Genomic DNA, 19,922 nt, shown 5'->3' on the forward strand with positions numbered 1-19,922 from the left:
CTTCAATGGGAGGAAATCTGACCTTTTGAACAAAAGAGTTCACATGATCCAGGTCACAAATTTACTCCTTGAATTAGAGACCTAAAATCCCCAAAGTCCAAAAACAGATTTCAATGTGGTCTCAGACTTTTGAACACACATCGACCTGTTCGTAAATCAAAATTAATGTACTGAACAAACAGTTTTCAGTAAGTTGTACTCTAAAAAAGTAATTACTAGCTGCAAATGACATCTTCACTAGTGTTATTATTATTATTATTACAGCACTAATTACTCTTGCGTTACTTATTAGCAAATCCTATATCAAACCTGACCAATTAAGCTATACATGACATGAAACTTCCCTTTTAAATCTTTCAAACAAATAATCTAAAATTGCTTATTTTTTTTCTTGATTTTAAGATTAGACTTTAAATTTAATGTTAAATTCAATTCATTTAAAAAAATCTATATAGTCTATACAGTAAAATGCAATTATATCAAGTAACTAGTTACATTACATAAAAAGTAAAAGTAATCCCTTACTTTTTCAAGGGAAAAGTTGTATTAATTGGCATAAAGATGCACAAATAACTACAAATATGGAATGTTTCAGTTTAAACCTGAAAACAGTCTTCAAGAGAATATTAAATAATACTTTTTTAAGGGAAAAGTAATTACAGCAGCCTAATGAATTAGCCTACACTGTGAGCAAAATAGCTACTGCCCTCAGTTTTCGTTTCCATTTTAATGTATTTTATTGCTCCATATAATACTCCAGCTTCAGTCCACTCCTTGTGAAGCTCTCCCAAGTGTTTGAATCGGCTTTGTTTGACAGTATTCTCAAGCTTGCGGTCATCCCTGTTACTTGTGCACCTTTTCCTACCCAAATTCTTCCCTCCAGTCAACTTTGCATGTAATATGCTTTGATACAGCACTCTGTAAACAGCCACACCTTTCAGTAATGACCCTCTGTGACTTACCCTCTTTGTGGAGGGCGTCAATGATCATCTTCTGGATCATTGCCAAGTCAGCAGTCTTCTCCATTATTGTGGTTTCAAAGAACAAGAGATACCCAGAATTTATACTGTAGGGATGGTCATTAATTGAAACTCAAATGTAAATATTCTAATATTTTGAGATACTGATTTTTGACTTTCATGAGCTGTAAGCTCTAATCATCAAAATTAAAACAAAAAAACTTTTGAAATGTTTTACTTTACATGTCATGAATCTAAAATAACTTCTTCTTTTTTTTACTTTTTCATTATATTCAAATTGAGATGCACCTGTGTGTGTGTATATGAAGAGTTTCATGTTTTTTATTATCATGTTTTTATTGTTAGTTAGCCGTATTTTTTTGTTATTTTTTAACCTAATCAAAATAACCCAGTTTGATTGAGATTAATTGGAATGCACAATGAAAAAAAACAAGATTTTTTGGAAATTGTTAAAAACTGAGTTATCTGTTTTTGCAAATGAACTCTTCTCACACACACACACACACACACACACACACACAACAAAGTATAACCTATGTTCTTTTTGTGTGTGTATACAGTATGTAACCTGACACGAGCTCAGTAAGGCCTACATACATTTGCGTCGCTTCAGTGTGAGTGACACACGGAAACTTTGACGCGGCGCGTTTGTACAGTAGCTCGCAGTACATGTGCAGGGCGGAGCTTCGCGCGGAGCATAACATTGACAGCGCAACTAGTTTGGTTTAGTCTGGCACGGCAGGAACTCCGAGGCTATACATGCGTCGACGCTGGCTTAATTCAGCTTAGAAACCTAGTCCAATTACCATGCAGACAGGAGGAGAAATCCCTCCGTGTTCACCGCCGAGCAACTGAAGACTGGAGCTCTTTCCTCATGACAGCAGGACTGGAGATGCGAGCGTCGCTCTCGTGGACTCCGTCTTCAGGGCGAGATAGCTAGACTTTTCTAATCTTATCTGTAAGTCGTTTGTTATTCTTCCACCAAAGAGCTGCGAGTGGGATTTCCTTCGTCAGATTAGACTTTTCTCCAGCTCGCTTCTCATCATGGAGATGCACACGGACGTCTTACTAGTCACTGCAAACGTTGGATCACTGTTTGATAATGTAAGTCGCCTCTGTTTAAATCCCTCATAATTTTCCAGCTCAAATATCCGCAGCCTAAGTGAATCGACGCAGAGAATTATTTTGGCGTTGATTATTTCACAACTGCTTCTTCTGCAACTGAACGCGTCAGTCTGGCGTGAGTTAACCTGGTGCTGAACGCTACCTGTGTTTCTTATGGGTTCTTAAAAACAGTGCTTATATGAATATAGGTAGGCCAAAACACTCTCCTGAATAGCCGACGCTTTAAATCGCTCCGAAAAGCGCGTGAATGATTTCAGTCTGTACATTTCAGCCTGTATTATTTGTGCGTTTTGTATCAAGTTAAAAGGAGTTCAACTTTTAAAACGCGTCTCCGTTCAGTTGCGCTGCGTCTCGCTGTTTTTGAACGCAAGAACGCGTCCTGCGCGAGCGGCACCGACGCTTCTCTCTGATCAGTGATAGAGCTGGACCTCCTTGTGCGGTTCCTCCATACTGAAGGACGGTGCTGCAGTGAAACACATTTCAGGTTTTCTTCGCTCCACTGGGCCTTTCTCGCACTCGAGTCCCCAGTCTAGAGTGATCTCGTCTCCCATTCACCGTGTGCTCTCTGACAGCACCTCCCCAAAGGTCTAGCGACCTATCACACACGCGCAACCGACCTGAGTGTGTATTTAAATAAAACAGGAAACTGACAGACAGTTGTGAGAGTTTTCAAAGCGCTACCGCGAAACTGGGGCACTGAGCTGCTGCTGCATTATACAGGGTACTACAAACCCCTCTGTCCTGCAGTTATGGGCATCTAAAATAAGACTGGATAATGTTAGTTTATACTGAAGAGAAAAACAAAAACATATGTAGCCTACTAAGTTGTGAATATTGTGAATAGTAGCCTAATATACTGTTACTAACATAAACCATCAAAAACATTAATGTTTTCATTTTTATATTTCTAGTATTTATACTAATATCTTTTTCTGTTTCACCATTACTTATTTATTATGTACTAGTTCTTATTCTAGTGCAGGGGTCGGCAAGTAAGTTTGGCATTGGGCTATTTTTTTTTTCATCGGGCCAGAATATAGTCAAAGGTTAATTAAGAAATTAATTGATGCTAAATGCAACTAGAATTGCCTGTGACATACTGTTACAGTGTCTTGTGTAACTGTGAGCTGTTACTCGGTGTTAAATCTTGCGGTAGGACAGTCATTAAACAAAATGGCACATTTGTGTGGCGGTGACAGGCAGAGTAGGCTATGTGAGCGCGTGGAGCCTCAACAATTTCCCCTCCGTGCTCCAGGCATTTAATAACTCTGCTCCTGCTCCGCTCCGGGGTCACCATTTCCCACTCCTGCTCTGCGCTCACTGAAATCAGAAACACCGCTCTGCCTTCGCTCCGCAGCTAAAGTATTTCAGTTTCACAGTTCTGTTCATAGGCCTATATTAGATTGTTTCAATGTGGCTTATTGGAACATTAGTGTGCAAACTTTTTTTCCTACCACATGACAAGCTAATTACATGCTTGTCAGCATTAAAAGGCATAATTGCTGCTTTTTGCAGTGCAATTTTTTTGTGTGATGAAAATATCCATATACGTAGACTAGTCACTATGGGAATTTGGATACTCATGAAACTAGCGTTAGTTAATACTAATCTCTATTGAATTGCTTACTATATGCTGAGTCGACTTTTAGAGAATCATGATACCTTTAAAACATGAAAAATGTCCACTAATTTAAAAATGGACTGAACATTTTGGTGAAAAAACATTGAGTTTAATGCTTGCAGCAGGTGACCGTGATAAACATGAAAAACCTTACACAGTAGACTGATTGATATTTTTCTTAAATAGGATGTCACACAACAGTTTGAGACTTTTGCATTGGATTTAGCTCAGTTTGTTCATCAGGTTTTTAATTTAAAAACCTGCTACTTGTGCTAAAGGCTTGTTTGATACCAGAGTAAAGTATTGTGCTACATTTTTAAATGATCGCATTTCTGGATGATAAAACACTAAAAAATACTACACGTTTACACTAAAGGAGGGCACAAACATTGTCTGAATGCAAGGAAATCTCATGCAACACCCCAGAGCACTGTTTTTTTTTTGACCACTCACATTTTATTCAGAAAATAAAAATGTAGTTAAAATCTTGCTGTGGAGTTAATTTTCCTTCATACTGTGCATGTTCAGTCCAGATTTTCCGGAGTTGTGGTTTAGTCGTATGTGTTAGAGCATTGGCTTCGTTGAAACGCGGAAAGTGTAGTGTACTTCATGGAAATTTGGCCCCGTACCCAGTTTCATCCGGCCATGTTTGGCTGAGAAAAAGCACATGTCACAGTCCATTGTGACTGTAAACAGATGAATATCTTTTAACTGATTAATTGCTAATTTTTTCTGAAATTAATTGCGATTAATCGATTAATTAATGTACAAACAACATAAAGACAGTATAGTTTTAATGTTGGTTTAATGGCATCTTTTATTTTTATGACTGAAGGCCAGTATCACTGATACCAATTAATACTGATTTCCCTATAAAAATGTTTCCCCCTAATAATTAACCATTGACTATAGCCATTCAACTTTACAGTATAATTAAGAGCTATCAATTATAACATTTATTAGACTTTAAAAATAACTTCTAATTTAAGTGAACTTAAAACAATCTTCAAATAAACCCATTATAATAAATATCATGTTTATCTACATCTGCACCTCAGTAGAAATATACAGAAATTGAATAAAGTTATCAAACACTAAATTCTAAACTAAATACAGATGAATCCTTAAAACTATAAAGTTATTGATTTCTCTTTTGATTTTTTTCTTTTGTTCTTGATGAACAGACATCACAGCAGCTAGTTATTTGCTTGTTTTGGCTGCTATTTCTTTAAGAGATGTCGCTGCTGAACGTGACGCGGATCTGACACGCAACTCTACCTTTTCTGACCCATTTCAGTCTCTTCTGATGAGCTGACGAGCTGAATCGGGTGTTAGATGAGGGAGACACTGCTAGGATGCTCCAGGACAGTTTTGAAAACCATTTCAGAGACATGTTCTTAATGTAACTCATATATTACATGCAGTTTTATGGCAGCTTTAATCGCATTTTTGGTAACTTCATGACTTAACTGATCACGGCATTGCATGCTCATTGTTTCTTTCGCGATTTGATATGAAATGATACAGGCTGTGCGCACGCCTGCGCCTTTGTGCGTGTATTGAAGAGCACGCGCTCTGAGCAGCACAGTAGTTTCCGCGCTTGTTTGACTCGCGCCTGAAGCTTAAGTGAAGTTGAAGCGCGCGTCTGAAACGTCTCCTGTTTGAAGTGCTCGTAAAGACGTTCTGCGACTGAATAAATGCACTTCTTGTCAAGAAAAAAGAGACCGAATTAGCAGTTATGAGTGGGGTGGCCAACCCTAGGCCCCGCCCCTGCGTTAGCGGGTTAAACCGAAAAAATGTATCGCCTGCGTTAACGCGCTAATTTTGACAGCACTAATATATATATATATATATATATATATAAACGTGTATATATATGTATGTGTATATGTGTATATATATATATATATATATATATATATATGTATAAATGTTAGTTTAATGGCAATGAAAGCAAATTTTTTGACTTTTTTTCAGCATTTTGTACAGAAAATATTGCCATGATGTATACTTAAAATTGTACTTTAAAATGTAATTTTGTAATATAATATTTCAAAATATTTGTAGTAAAGTAAAGATCATGAAAATCCTGCCAAACGAGTAAAAGTCAATACGTTTATGACAACTTACTTGAATTGCAACAATTCTGTTCTCGCATTCTTGCGTGAAGTATGTTTCAGGCTAAAGACGTTTCTATCAACACATTTTTGTAATGCACCAAGTGTTTCGGCAAAGACTGCTTGTTTTTGACACTGTATGCGTGATAGATCAAATCATACAGTCATGCAGTTGTAACTGAATGCCCAGGTGCAAGCGTGTCAGATGAACTCTTTATCAGCACTTCATCAGAGCTTGTTAAAAATATCTTGTCCCCCGCGACAGTGTCCCCTGTAAGACACTGCAGTTGTTTACCTGCCATTTAAAAGCACGTTAAGTCAATGAACTTAGTTCTTGTGTGCTATTTTAAGTCGAATGTTAGCACGGGCTAGAGCTGGCAACAGGAAATGATGCATTGCAAATTTGGGAAATCCTCTTGAGAGATGAGATGAAGGAAGTTTCCATTGGCCTCCCCACCCTTCAAATGCAGTGGAACTAAGAACACAAAGATCGAAGGCATGTGAGCGACAGTCCATAAAAGGTCTTTATAAGATCAAAGTAACACTGTACATTGCATCAGATGCAATTCTATTCTAGGCCCTGCCAAAGTCACTAAGTCAATGTGATCCTGTGATTCTTTCAGCGGCCGTGAAGTCGAATTCTCTTGACCTGGTTTCACCGCTTGCTTGATGGGGTTGTGAAGGGAGTGGTCAGCGTTTGCACTTTTTAAGTGGTTATAGCATGAAAGAGAAAAGAAGCAGAGCAATTTGTATAGCAGTGTCTCAGTCAGCTTGCAGACAGACCGGCAGTGGTCTACTCTTTATCACAGTTCTGTCCTTTACCTTACTGCTCTGCGTTGAGTCGACAGAAGTAGTGAAGTAAATTTTACACTTGTGGTTATAGTATAGCAGACCACAGGGGCACACATCTGTGACACTGATAAAACCAGTCTGTTTTGTAGCAACCAGTGTTATTAGGAAGTGGATAGAGATATCTTTGAATATGTTGTGTAACATTTAGTCATTCTGTGGCAGAATTTTTTTATTTTATTTTTTACTGCATGCTATACTTATCCTTTGAACAGTTATAGTCTTCATTATTTATGACCTGCATTATTTATGAATCTGCAGTTTCACACAGAATTGGACCGTTTTTAAGTCACAAAAGCTTCTTATGTATTTATTAAATATTTTTGCTAATGATACTTTTAACAACTAATAATGAATGCAGTAAAAGAAACCTACAAAATTAATTCACACTTTGTAGAGTTTTATAGATTTTTACCAAAAAATGTGGAAAAAGTCCATATTCCAGTTGGAAGCCTTGTGAAAAAGAAGTGTTTAGTATTAAATGTGCACTTGTAGTGTACTAAAATCTAAAATCTAGTGTACGTTTTAACACTATTAAGTGCACTTTCAGTGTTTTAAAGGGGTCATCGGATGCAAAATTCACTTTACAAGTTGTTTGAACATAAATGTGTGTTGGAAGTGTGTGTACACATCCATCCTATAATGATAAAAATCCACTCAGTGTTTTTTTTTAAATCCCTATTTTAAAATCCTCTGAGGTTCCTGTCAGAATGACGTAGTTCTGCACAAACTGCTCACATGATAGTTGATTGACAAGGCCGTCTTATCTTAGACCCGCCCTGAGTGAGCTGAGAGCTGTCCGCCATTGTGTCGACTCCTGTGCAGGGGAAGACAAGAACGTCTCAGATTAAGCGATTGAGGTGCTTTGTTGTTGGATGCAATAATGAATATAGCAGTCGTCATTTACTCCCAACATCTGAGCTACTGAAGATGCAGAGGATTAATGTTACTTTAGTTTTGAAGTGAATGCGCCGATCCCCGATCTACATAAATGCATCTATGGTCGCGCAAATCATTCGTGATCCAGCTTTATTTACAGAAGAAGTGAGTATAAGGGTTTTTATGAATCTTTGCAAATTGCCTTTCCTAATAATTTGCTAGTTGGCCAGTTTCACGGCTGAAGTAAACAGTACTGTTGGTCACTCCACGGAAGAGAGGGGCGGAGTCAGCAGAGCTCATTAGCATTTAAAGCAACATGGACTAGAAAGGCTTACTGAAAACAGAGCTGATTTTGACAGGGTAAAGGTGTTTTTTACACTACCATTGAGAAATTTTAACCAAAGTATGTTATAGACTTTTCATTAAGACCCTAAAGAATCATATCAACTTGTGGAAAATGGGCATCCAATGACCCCTTTAATGCTTCAAAGTTTTAAAGTTTTTTCACGCTTTAAAGAAGTTCACTTACTTTGATGTGTTGACTAATGTAAAGTACTTTAGTATTTTAACTATAGTCAGTTATTCAATAGTACATTTAATTTATTTTAAATGTACTAAATTGCAAGCTCATCATTATAAATGTTTAATTACATGATTACTTGACCCTCTAACTCTAGCACTCTGTATTCTAATTTTATTTTATCTATATGTCTTTTTATTTAAAAAAATAAAAATAAATAATAATAATAATTATCTGTACTGCGTTAGGCTAACCGAGACTTGTAATAGCACTTGCACGTTGTCGCTCTTTTGTTGGTTTTGATTACTTCTTATGTCCTCATTTGTAAGTCGCTTTGGATAAAAGCGTCTGCTAAATGACTAAATAAAAGAAATAATAAATAATAAATGTGTAATTAAACATTAGTTTAGCATAAATGCTTGTTAGTATTCAGCAGTAACATATTTCAAAGATTATAGAATTACATATAAAAAGCAAAGTTTAGCTGCATTTAATATAAATTTCAACTTAAATGCCGATAATACAACATAAGGATAAGTGCATGTCAGAAAACATTGCATTCAGTTCACACTTAAGTATATTATTTCCATAATAAATACTCTTTTTTTTTTTTTTAAGTATCCTTTTTTTATTATTATTATTATTATTATTATTATTATTATTATTATTAGTAGGAGTGCAAAACATACAACATATGGTGAACACAAAACACACAAAAAACCAGCAATGACAATAACAGCGATGAAAGCAAACAGTCATGACAATCTGAATAATAGTAGTAGTATTTAAGTAATATTAACATAATAATAATAATAATAATGAAAATACTAAAGATGGTGATAATAATATTCTGTGATTTTTTTTAAAAGTATTCTAAAGTGTACTTCTTTTTCCCAAGGGACTGCTTGAAATAGCTGTAAAAGATATGACACATCATAGAACATATCATACCTAGTTCGCATCCTCCACACTCATAACTGAAATATCTAAGCTCTTTCCTGAACCCACATCACATTCTAGAGCTACATGCTTGCTGGTTTTGTCAGGTCAATCTTAATTCCTTTTGCCTACTCAGTCAAATGGCAGGCATTTCAGCAATGCATGACCTGCAGCGGCAGGACACAGATCTTCAGATGCAAATATACACAGGCACTGCTCCATTCACTGGAGACTCCCTCAAACTAGTCTAATCACATTTTGTATTATCAGAAGAAAGCTTTCATCTCAATCTGGTCAAGAAACACCCTTTTGAATGTCTTTATAAAAAATGATTTTTCTAAATTTCTCCAAATATGGCTCTGTTAAAAACGTTGATCTGTTTGTTTGAGCAACTTAGCCAGGGCAATATGCTAAAATTTAAGCCTATAAATCAGTCCGGTCTCTTCCACTTTGATTAATTGCTAAGTTATTGTCTTAAAATTGAACCTGCAACATATCGTCTATGATTTATGTTTAAGATTTATGTATGGAAGTCTGTTTCTGAGAAAAAAAAGTCACAATTACTTTGTTTTATTTTTTATTCAGTGGTGGAAATGGGCTTCTATTTTTTATGCTATCTTTACTTTTTAACGATATCTAAAGTATCAGATGTGACTGTGTTTGAAACCTGCTTCTCAAAGCCAGTGCTTACTTCAAATGCTTTTTGCTTTCAGTTTTTTCATATATTATTCATTCAGTTTTTTATGTTGATTCTTTTCTTTTGTATCATTGTTTATCTTTCAAACACACAATAGCCTCATTTAAGGATGTAGTTAGACATCTGGTCTGTCAGCAGCATACGTTGAATGCATATACTATATGCTATCTTAGTTGTGTAAATCATTTTTTTTATTTTGTGTAGTTTGGCAATAGTATAAAAGTAGAAGGGATGTAGTGTACTTTCACTTCGTGGATGAGGTTTAGACTTCATGATAAATATCACATATACAGCTGCTTAATTGTTTTATTATCATTTAAATTTCAACTGTGAAATACAAACTAAATGTGCAAAGTGCAAAACACACCTCTGTACAAGCTGTGCGGTATAACTATTATACTGTATACTGTCAATATGTCTGTCTAGTTTAGAGAACTTTTTATCCATTTAAGATGGAAGTAATCATGATGGAAGCACTTGTTATTATTGGACATAATCATGATGCCTTTAAATGGTTTGATACAGACCTTCAGTGGCAAAATTGGCTGTAATGTCACAATTGATAGCACTCAGTTACTGAATGTGCTGCGGAAATCCTTTATCCGGTAAATCTAATCCACACTGCAGTTTAAAGCTCACAGCGGAGGTTAATCTGACCGTGTTGTTAGTATTATAAAAGTGGCCTAACAGGGAAATCTGGTTGTTGTCCTCAGGTGGGTGAGATTGAAGGAGACTGGCTGCGAGAGTTCTTCATGGTGAGTTTGATGCCTTTCACGTGTCCTTCATTCAAGCACACACATTTGATGATGCTCAATGTAGCGTTGTAGAAAACCTGTTTTTTAAAACATGCTCTTTACTGATCTAATGGTCTCATAGACATTGTCAGAGCTCTCCATCTGTTCAAACCTGCTATAAACACACACGCCTTTGCAGAGTGAACTTTACTCTGCTAAACGGACACTGTAAACCTAAAGGTGTTTGTCTCATTTATACAACCTGTCTTTTGTGCACCATAAAATCATGTTATGTTATCTGCTGTTGTCATGTTGGGAGCACACGGAAGTTGAATCACAGATTTGATGATTTTCCTGCTAGATGTAATGTGTACACAATCTCTGTTGCCTAATCTACATTTAATTGCCATCTCTGTTAATTGTATTTGAAATACAGCTGGCTCTAAATGGGCATGACACTGTACATTTTGTTAAAAAAAAATTTCAAAATACATTGTACCGGGGCATTTATAGTCTTTCATCGGTACTGAGGCACAGGCCCCCCAACAAAAAAGTGTGCCCATATTTTGACACACTTTTAAAAAAAAAAAACTCTTTTTGATTGTAGGTACATATCCACCTCATCCAGCACTCTGTTTCTTGTCTTATAAAATGTCCTGTTACTATTTCAGTGTGAGAAACCACTGCATGAGTGAACTGTCTGAAAAAAATCAAAGTGAAACATGAACAGTTTTAAACCTTTTTGCAAACCTGCTTGATCCAGTCATTTCTATAGAAATCCATGCCTTCAGGAGTTTCACTCGAGGGCAAACAAGGTCCCCATCCAGATATCGCTTGTTCAAGTTGTTGTTCACATGAATTTGCCGCATTGGGAAATTGAAAGCTGCTTGGTTTGAAATTGACTTCTGTGTTTCATTGCTACACTGTTAACAATGGACAATTTTTTATTTTTTATTTAGCTGAAATGTATTTATCACTATAGTCACTTCCATAGTGAAGCGTGTGGGGCAAACTGTTAAGATGAAACTGACATGAACAACACAGTGTTGACCATATAGCTACCCACAATACTCTTAATGGTTAGGAGTGATATTATCTATTTTGCTTCCTTTTCTTGACAAGTTTCTGAAGACCGAGGTATCATTGGCATCACTGTAAATGTGGAAAGTCGTGCGTTGATTCATTCTTCTGATGTCAAAAAATTGAAAGTGGAAGTTCGGAATGAAACCGTTTTGCTGCTCAGTTAAAAAAAAAAGATGAATTTGAGTTCTGCTAATTATAGTATGTTTTTTATTTGAAATCAGTGTTCTTATATGATTCTCAGGATATGAGCCTTTAATGAAGTTAGAGGTGCAACAGTGGATAAACACACTGGAAATAATTAATTGCCTTTATGTTAATCATATCTTTGTAGACTGTGCACATGCATAAGCCACGCTTCATCGCCCTGCACTTTCAGGAAGTTGGTGGAAAAGACTATATGCTGAACATGGGCCACGCACAGAACTTTTTCTGGTGAGTACATGGCTGTAGCGTTGCCATGGTACTGTACAGTGTCAGTATCAGATAGTAGCAAACTATTGATTACCGTATTTGTATACCATGATATTTACATGGACAACATACAGAATGTTATAAAATTACAGTGTTTATTCTCTATTAAAAAACAAAAAAACAAATATATATATATATAAGTCATGGCCAAAAATATCATCACCCTTGGTAAATATGATCAAAGAAGGCTGTGAAAATTAATCTGCATTGTAAATCCTTTTGATATTTTATTTAAAAAAATCACAAAAATCTGACCTTTCATTGGATAATAAGAATTTAAAGTGGGGGGGAAATATCATTATGAAATAAATGTTTTTCTCTAATACACATTGGCCACAATTAACGGCACCCTTTTATTCAAAACTTTTTGAAACCTCCATTTGCCAGTTTAACAGCTCTAACTTTTCTCCTATAATGCCTGATGAGGTTAGAGAACACCTGACAAGAGATCAGAGACCATTCCTTCATCCAGAATCTCTCCAGATCCTTCAGATTCCCAGCTCCATGTTGGTGCTTCTCTTCAGTTCACCTCACTCATTTTCTACAGGGTTCAGGTCAGAGGACTGGAATGACCAGCAGAAGCTTGGTTTTGTGCTCAGTGACCCATTTTTGTATTATTTTTGAGGTTTGTGTTTGGATTATTGTACGGTTGGAAGATCCAAACATGGCCTATTATAAGATTTCTAACCGAGTCAGTCACTTATTGATTTTTTATCTGTTGGTATTTGATAGAATCCATGATGCCATGTGTCTAAACAAGATGTCCAGGACCTCCAGCAGAAATATAGGCCCACAACATCAAAAATACAGCAGTATATTTCATTGTACACAAGGGGTACTTTTTATCCCTGTGTTCACCAAACCCATCTTGAGTGTTTGCTGCTAAAAAGCTTATTTTTTTGTTTCATCTGACCATAGAAGCCAGTCCCATTTGAAGTTCCAGTCGTGTCTGATTACTGAATATGCTGAAGATTGTATTTGGGTGAGCTAGGAGAATTTTTCTTGAAACCCTCCCAAACAACATGTGGTGATGTAGGTGCTGTTCCTCTTCAGGAACTTGAACTGCTTCCCAGAATGCTAGGGGAACGCCTTCAGCTTGAGCGGCTCTGAATATCGCGTGCAACCTATCCAATGGATGGGCGAGACGTCACGGACGGGGTGACGTAATGACCAGCTGGTATAAAAGCACGTGTGGTGAAACCGGCGTCAGCTTTCTGTCATTCAGCAAAGCGCTCTGTGTGTATCTGTCTGATATTTCTCTGTTGTGAGTCTTATTTAGTGTTGTTTGTCCTAAAACCACTGTTATAAGCTCCCTGATGTCTCCTTGCATACAGCAATGTCAAGCAGATATCCGCGAGATAAGGGCGAGAGCAGCGCTTGCTTCATTCCTAGAAGCTGACGTCGGTTTCACCGCACGTGCTTTTATACCAGCTGGTCATTACGTTACCCCGTCCGTGACGTCTCGCCCATCCATTGGATAGGTTGCACACAATATTCGGAGCCGCTCATGCTGAAGGCGTTCCCCTAGCGTTCTCGGACGCAGCGTCTCGTTCCCTCGAGTAACTAGGGTTACATACGTAACCTGAGACGTTTGACAATTTTTTTTTTAAGGTTTTCTGACCCGAGACTCAACTATTTTCTGCAATTCTCCAGCTGTGGTCCATGGAGAGTCTTTAGCCACTCAAACTCTCCTCCTCACCGTGCATTAGGACGATATAGACACACGTCCTCTTCCAGGCAGTTTCGTAACATTTTATGTTGATTGGAAATTCTTAATTATTGCCCTGATGGTGGAAATGAGAATTTCTCCTGCTCTAGCTCTTTTCTTAAAGCCACTTCACTAATTTGTGAAGCTCAATTATCTTTTGCTGCGCATCAGAAATATATTCTTTGGTTTTTCTCATTGTAATGGATGATTAAGGGAATTTGGGCTTTGTTTTCCCTCCCATTTATATTTCTGTGAAACAGGAAGCCATGGCTGGATAATTTCATGTTCATAATCACCCTGGAGTGCTCAAAATTATCAATATGAATGGGAATATACTTCAGAGATATTTTACTCATAAGAATTTCTAGGGGTGCCAATAATTATGTCCAACGTGTATTTGAGAAAAACATTTATTTCATAATGCTATTTTCCCCCATTTTAAATTTGTATTATCCAATGAAAGGTTAGATTTTTGTGAATTTTTTAAATAAAAGATCAAAAGGATTAACAATGCAGATTCATTTTCACAGCCGCCTTTGATTATATTTACCAAGGGTGCCGATATTTTTGGCCATGACTGTGTATATATATATATATATATATATATATATATATATATATGACCCCGTTCAAAAGCTTACATACCCTTGAATCGTAATACGGTGTGTTGTTTCCTGGATGTTCCACAACTGTCTTTCTGTTTTGTGATAGTTATTCATGAGTCCCTTGTTGGTCCTGAGCAGTTCAAACTGCCTGCTGTTCTTCAGAATTCTCCAGTTTCTGCACATTCTTTGGTTTACCAACATTTTCTGCATAATTGAACCCTTTTCAACAGTGACTGTATGATTTTGAGATCCATCTTTTCACATGGAGGACAATTGGGGGACTCATATTTAACTATTATATCAGGTGAAAATGTGTACTGATTCTCAAGAAGGCAACACAATGCATTTAGAGCTGGGGGGTGTAAACTATTAAGATAGTATAGTGTTAAGATTCAAGGGTATGTAAACTTTTGAATGGGGTCATTTTTATAAATTAAGTTATTATTTTGTCTTGTGGTGTATATATAAACATCTGTAATGTGAAATTTATTCAGGACAGTACTAAACAAAAAAAAATATATTTTTTGCAATTTGCAATTTTCATGATCCCTCTGATTTTGTTTCAATAATTAACATTTTGCACATTCTGCAAGGGGTAGGAAAATCTATCTGTCTGTCTGTCTGTCTGTCTATATGCAAGAAATGTATCTCTTTTTTTATAGGTCCATAGAGACCAGTTCTGAGATGAACGACTTCGACAGAGTCTGTGTCTATGTAGACAGTCATTTCAAGGATGTTGACAGTTTCACGGTAAGTGATATGGCTGTTGTTGCAGTAACTGGCAAGATGATTTCACTTGGTTCCTTAGTGATTTAGTTCAAAGGAAACGCATCTAACCATCATGCAATCTCTTAATGTGCTGACTCTTGCACCACCAGAGTTGTGGTTGGTTTCAATGTCCACTAGGTGGAGTTATACAACTATTTTTAATTCTACCAGTACTCACCTCACTCACCTTCCTGTTATTGTAGTGCTACTCTTATCTATAATCACAGCAGTGCTTCAGAGTTAAAGGAATAGTCCATCCACCTAAAATAAAAAAAACTTTTTTCTTTTCTTTTTTTTTTTTTACAAAAGTGAATGAGGACAGGGGCTTTCAATTTCAAAACATGAAAAAAGCACAATAACAGTACTTATACAAGTTGTGCACTATATTGAAAGTCTTCTGAAGCCATGCAATAGTTTTGTGTAAGTAACAGACTGCAGTTAAATTTGGTTTAAAATGTATTATTGTTTCCCCCTGTGAGCTGTTAGCTGCTGTAAACAGATCATTGAATCAGTGCGATCAATGGATCAGTCCAATTTGTGAACAAATCAAACTCATAATTTCACCACTTATTTTTTTTTTTTTTTTAAGTTTTGCATAACTTTTTCATTAAGTTCTGCAAAATAAAACTTGCACTGGGGTCTTAAAGTCTGTGAAAGACCATATTGAAAATGAGGATTAAGAATCTAATTTAAATCTGTAAACAGAAAATCAAGTAAGTCCATTCTTAGTCAGCTTCTGTCTAACAACAGTGACGGACCAAATACAGAACCCTGCAGCACCCCTTTCATTACTCAAAGTAACTTAGTAAAATCTGTAAAACGAGAAGTTGCTGGTGTTTGACAGGGTATTAACCCCCAGCCCACCCAGGTGAGAGTTGCTGTGTGGGTGTGTGTTTGTACACTGTACCTTGATAGACTGGGTTAATGTGTGGGAGTGGCCAGGCAGCAGACCGAGTCAATACGTTTTAACTCCAGATTAAAACTATTGATTAGGCCCCTCTCAACTCAACATGATAAATAAACTTAAGGTCTACGTGTGTGAGTGAGCGAGTGTGTATTTGTTTTGTTGATGCAGGAGGGTCAGTGAGTTTTTCTGTATATGGACCCTTTGCCAAACCTACTTCAGTTTTTGTTACCAAAAAATATAAATGTATGTAAAAAATGTTAAATGCCACATACAAATAATCTTTGTCAAGCCAGATTTGGCTGTTCACATGAGCCAGTTTCAACGTGCCCACACACACAAACACACATTCACACACACACACACACACACACACACACACACACACACACACACACACACACACACTAAAATAGAGATCAGCACACTCACAGCTTTACACCCATCTTCATCAATCAGGCCAGTGCAGCGTTTAATAAAAATGTATTGACTTAAAAGTGATTTTTTTATCTAAACACCATTTGTACAATGAGTGTGCCAGACGCTCTCTGCATTTACACACACACTCTCTTCCCAGTCAAGCGATGATTCACAACCCTCAGAAAACTAATTACTAATCAATACAGATGATGTGAGACAAATGAGAATGAAGGTGGGTGTTTACACAGCCAGTGGTTATGTGTGTGTGTGTTAGTGTGTGAGTGAGTTCATGCAGTGCAATGAGGACCTTCATTATAAAAAGTTGCAAATTTTTAGCAAAATTACTTTATTTTTATGCCATCACACAGTAATTTGTTTTGGCTATCAAAGAGACTCATTTTTCCCATGCCTCAGTGGTATTTCAAATATAGTAGATCCTTGTCAGCAGTATTTAATGTTACTTTACTGCAATACAATATATTGGCTTTTAGTTCTTAAGCCTCAAACTGTGGAAGAATCGAAATCTGGAAGTATGTAATTTGAAGTCAGTTGTCTTCGCTCACGGACTAACAAAAAATATACACAACAGTTCTGTAGTTTGGAGTCAGTAAGATTTTTTAACATTTGAAAAAGTCTGTTTTCATTTGATTTAAAATGCAGTATTTTTCTATTTTAATATACTTAAAAATGTAATGTATTCTTTTGACGCAAAGCTGAATTTTCAGCATCATTACTCCAGTCTTCGGTATCATCTTCAGAAATCATTCTAATATGCTGATTTGCTGCTCAAGAAACATGTCTTATTATTGTCAATGTTAAAGAAAAGCATTTATTTGAAATAGAACTTTTTGACAAAAACAACAACAACAATAATAATAATAATAAAATCTGTACTTCACCCAAACCTTTGAACAGTGTTGTATAATTATTATGGATAATCCATTTGATGTTTTTTAAAAGTCTTCCAAAAACAAAAAAAGTGTCATTGGCAATACATCTATTATAATGCAATTAAAATATTAAATTATTTAAAAATTCTAAAAAAAATATGAATCATCCAAAATTTGACCTCTTGTTCAAAAAAGTCAGAATCCAGTCATTTCCCAGTCTCATTCCCTTTCTCCCTCCCCAGTAATTTCTTGTCCCTCCATAGCCGTGGCACTTGGGTAGTGCATGTGCCTGCTGTAATGTCCAGTCTCTCAAGACTGGTCATCTAGAAAGCACAGTCATATTAAAAAATCATAATTTCTCTCACAAGATTTATATATTTCTCCTGGGATGGATATTTGTAAGAAAACATGGCTGTGTGTGTGTGTATGGTGTGGCGTGCTTCATGTCAAAACATCCCTCAACGGCAGGTCATTTTTCTCTGCCATGCACTGGGCTTGTGTTGGGACAACAGCAGGGCTCTGTGTTTAATCCCTGTGTGATTGTTTTAATTTTCTGTCCGTATTGATCTCTGCGGGACTGGATTGATGTGCGCTCACTGGAGCAAGCAGCTAGTAAATTAAATCCATTCAGCGTGCTGTCAGAAAAGAAGCGGGAAGTGTGTGTTTGTGTGTGAGGTTTGTGAGAATCACATTGGTATATCTGGGTATTTTTTGGGTACCAGAACTATAGGCAAGTCTGTGATGGGATAGTTCAAAAAGATTATTGACTGTAATGGTGTCTTGAAAGTCAGGGTTTAAAGAGTATGATGTGTGCACATCATCATCATCATCTTTCAAAATCAAAACAGCTCTTTAGACATTAGGGATCTCTGTTAACCCCTGCTTGTGCATGACTTTAAGCTGTCAGGTCATTAGCCCAGTATCCAATCAGGACATTATTAAAGCTTCAATCAGAAGATCACATGAAATCATGCACGACTGTTTGTATGTTTGACTAATTGATTTATTTGTTTCTAGGCTCTGGGAAGCATGTATTTCATCCACAAGTCACTGAAAAATATCCAACAATATGACTTCAATTGTAAGTTTTTATACTAATATAAGGTATTATGGTTGATTTTCATTAAATCTGTCAAGAACAAGTCCAGGTCATGTTGTAAAATCAAAAGAAACAAATAAGGAATCGTATATGGTCTCAGCCTGATCACCCTTTTGGGAATTATTTAGCAAAAGGACTAGCGGAATGTGCATCATCCTGCTTATTACACGGATATTTAGCAAATAAATAAATAAATGGGCATGAAATAGTCCAAAAATATATAGAATAAAACAGTTGTAGAGTGGTCATCTGGTCATGCATTGTAACCTGGATGAGCTGAGATTTCTTCACAAGTATTTGAACACTGAATGATGTGAATAGACAAAATCAGGTTTTTATAGAATTAGGAAATTATATTTTTTATTTAAATAAATAAACCTATTTTTAGGGCCATTAATATTGTGACAACGGTTTCTTGACATATTTGAGTATTTTAACCTGACAAATTATGGTATATTTTCTAAATTGTCAAGTATCTATACATGATTAAAGTACTGTAGTACTGCCTTTAATTATACTTATAAAAAACATAGTATTAATAGTAACAGAAAATGACAGAATTATGGTCTATTGAGAATAATCATTGAAAATAATGTGAATGAATAATTTAAAGTAAAAACACTGGATGATTTACAGTAATTAGAATTCAAATAATTTAATTCATATAATTTAAAAAACAGTACTGGTTCTCAAAATGATTGACTATTATATATGACAGTATAATTTTGTAAATGCTAAATCAATTGTTTGATGATTTGGTTGTTTATATACAGGGAATGATGTTGTGGGATAAATGGCCCAATATTTTAACATGTGAATTATATGTATAGCTTATTTTATTTGTACAAAATCTGTACTTTTAAATAATTTTTTTTTTTTTTTTTTATAAAGTTATCTATTATCTAACAGGTCGAAAAACAATCGATTAACTGCCATTAACAGAGAGATAAATTTCCATCCAACACAACACAAATAAATGTTCTCCTTCGACTCATTTGGTTAGAGTCTCTGATAGAACAGGATTTAACCTCATAAGCTTTTTCACTAGCCTTCATCTGTTCTAGTCACAGCATCTCATGAATAAGCTCTCAAGAAGAGGACTAATAGAAGAGCCATTAAGATCAGCGGACCAATGAATTTGGTGTCCTATCAAATCAGTGTCTCATAGATCCTGCGCTCACAGCCTACAGCCACGCGACAACTCCAACATTAGTATATTGATTTTACATTTGCATGCTTTTCTTACAATATGTCTTGTTTGTTTATTCCTCCTCCTTGTAGTGAAGGAGTTTAAAGCCGTCTCAGGCCATAACAAGTACATGGGCTCACTGGAAGGATTGACTACCATTGAAAAAGAGAAATTCCCTAAGAACTTTTGGCCTGATGTAAGTGTGTGTAGTGGCAGTGTTTTTTTTTTTTCTGTTCACTTCAGAATCTCATGTGTCACACACTTCTGTTTTGAATACATTATTAGGCTTTATTTTGCTTTTACTTGAATTGCTTAAATGTACAG

The 19,922-nt window shown here is 36.1% G+C and overlaps 1 protein-coding gene across 3 annotated transcripts in view; it reads left to right on the plus strand.

The window, feature by feature from the left end:
* Positions 1–1,629: 1,629 nt before the first annotated feature.
* Positions 1,630–19,922, plus strand: part of LOC306849449 (inositol polyphosphate-5-phosphatase A-like) — a 29,460-nt gene continuing 11,167 nt past the window's right edge. The window contains exons 1-6 of one of the 3 annotated variants that reach the window (XM_079384479.1): positions 1,630–2,084; positions 10,441–10,482; positions 11,876–11,976; positions 14,991–15,078; positions 18,328–18,391; positions 19,691–19,794. In XM_079384479.1, coding sequence (XP_079240605.1) covers positions 2,025–2,084; positions 10,441–10,482; positions 11,876–11,976; positions 14,991–15,078; positions 18,328–18,391; positions 19,691–19,794 — 459 coding nt within the window. In that variant the 5' untranslated portion in view covers positions 1,630–2,024. The remainder of the gene's footprint in view (positions 2,085–10,440; positions 10,483–11,875; positions 11,977–14,990; positions 15,079–18,327; positions 18,392–19,690; positions 19,795–19,922) is intronic. The other 2 variants (XM_079384480.1, XM_079384481.1) reach the window with 2 other exon arrangements.

The sequence above is a fragment of the Barbus barbus genome (assembly GCF_936440315.1).
Source record: "Barbus barbus genome assembly, chromosome: 29".
In the NCBI taxonomy this organism is placed as follows: domain Eukaryota; kingdom Metazoa; phylum Chordata; class Actinopteri; order Cypriniformes; family Cyprinidae; genus Barbus; species Barbus barbus.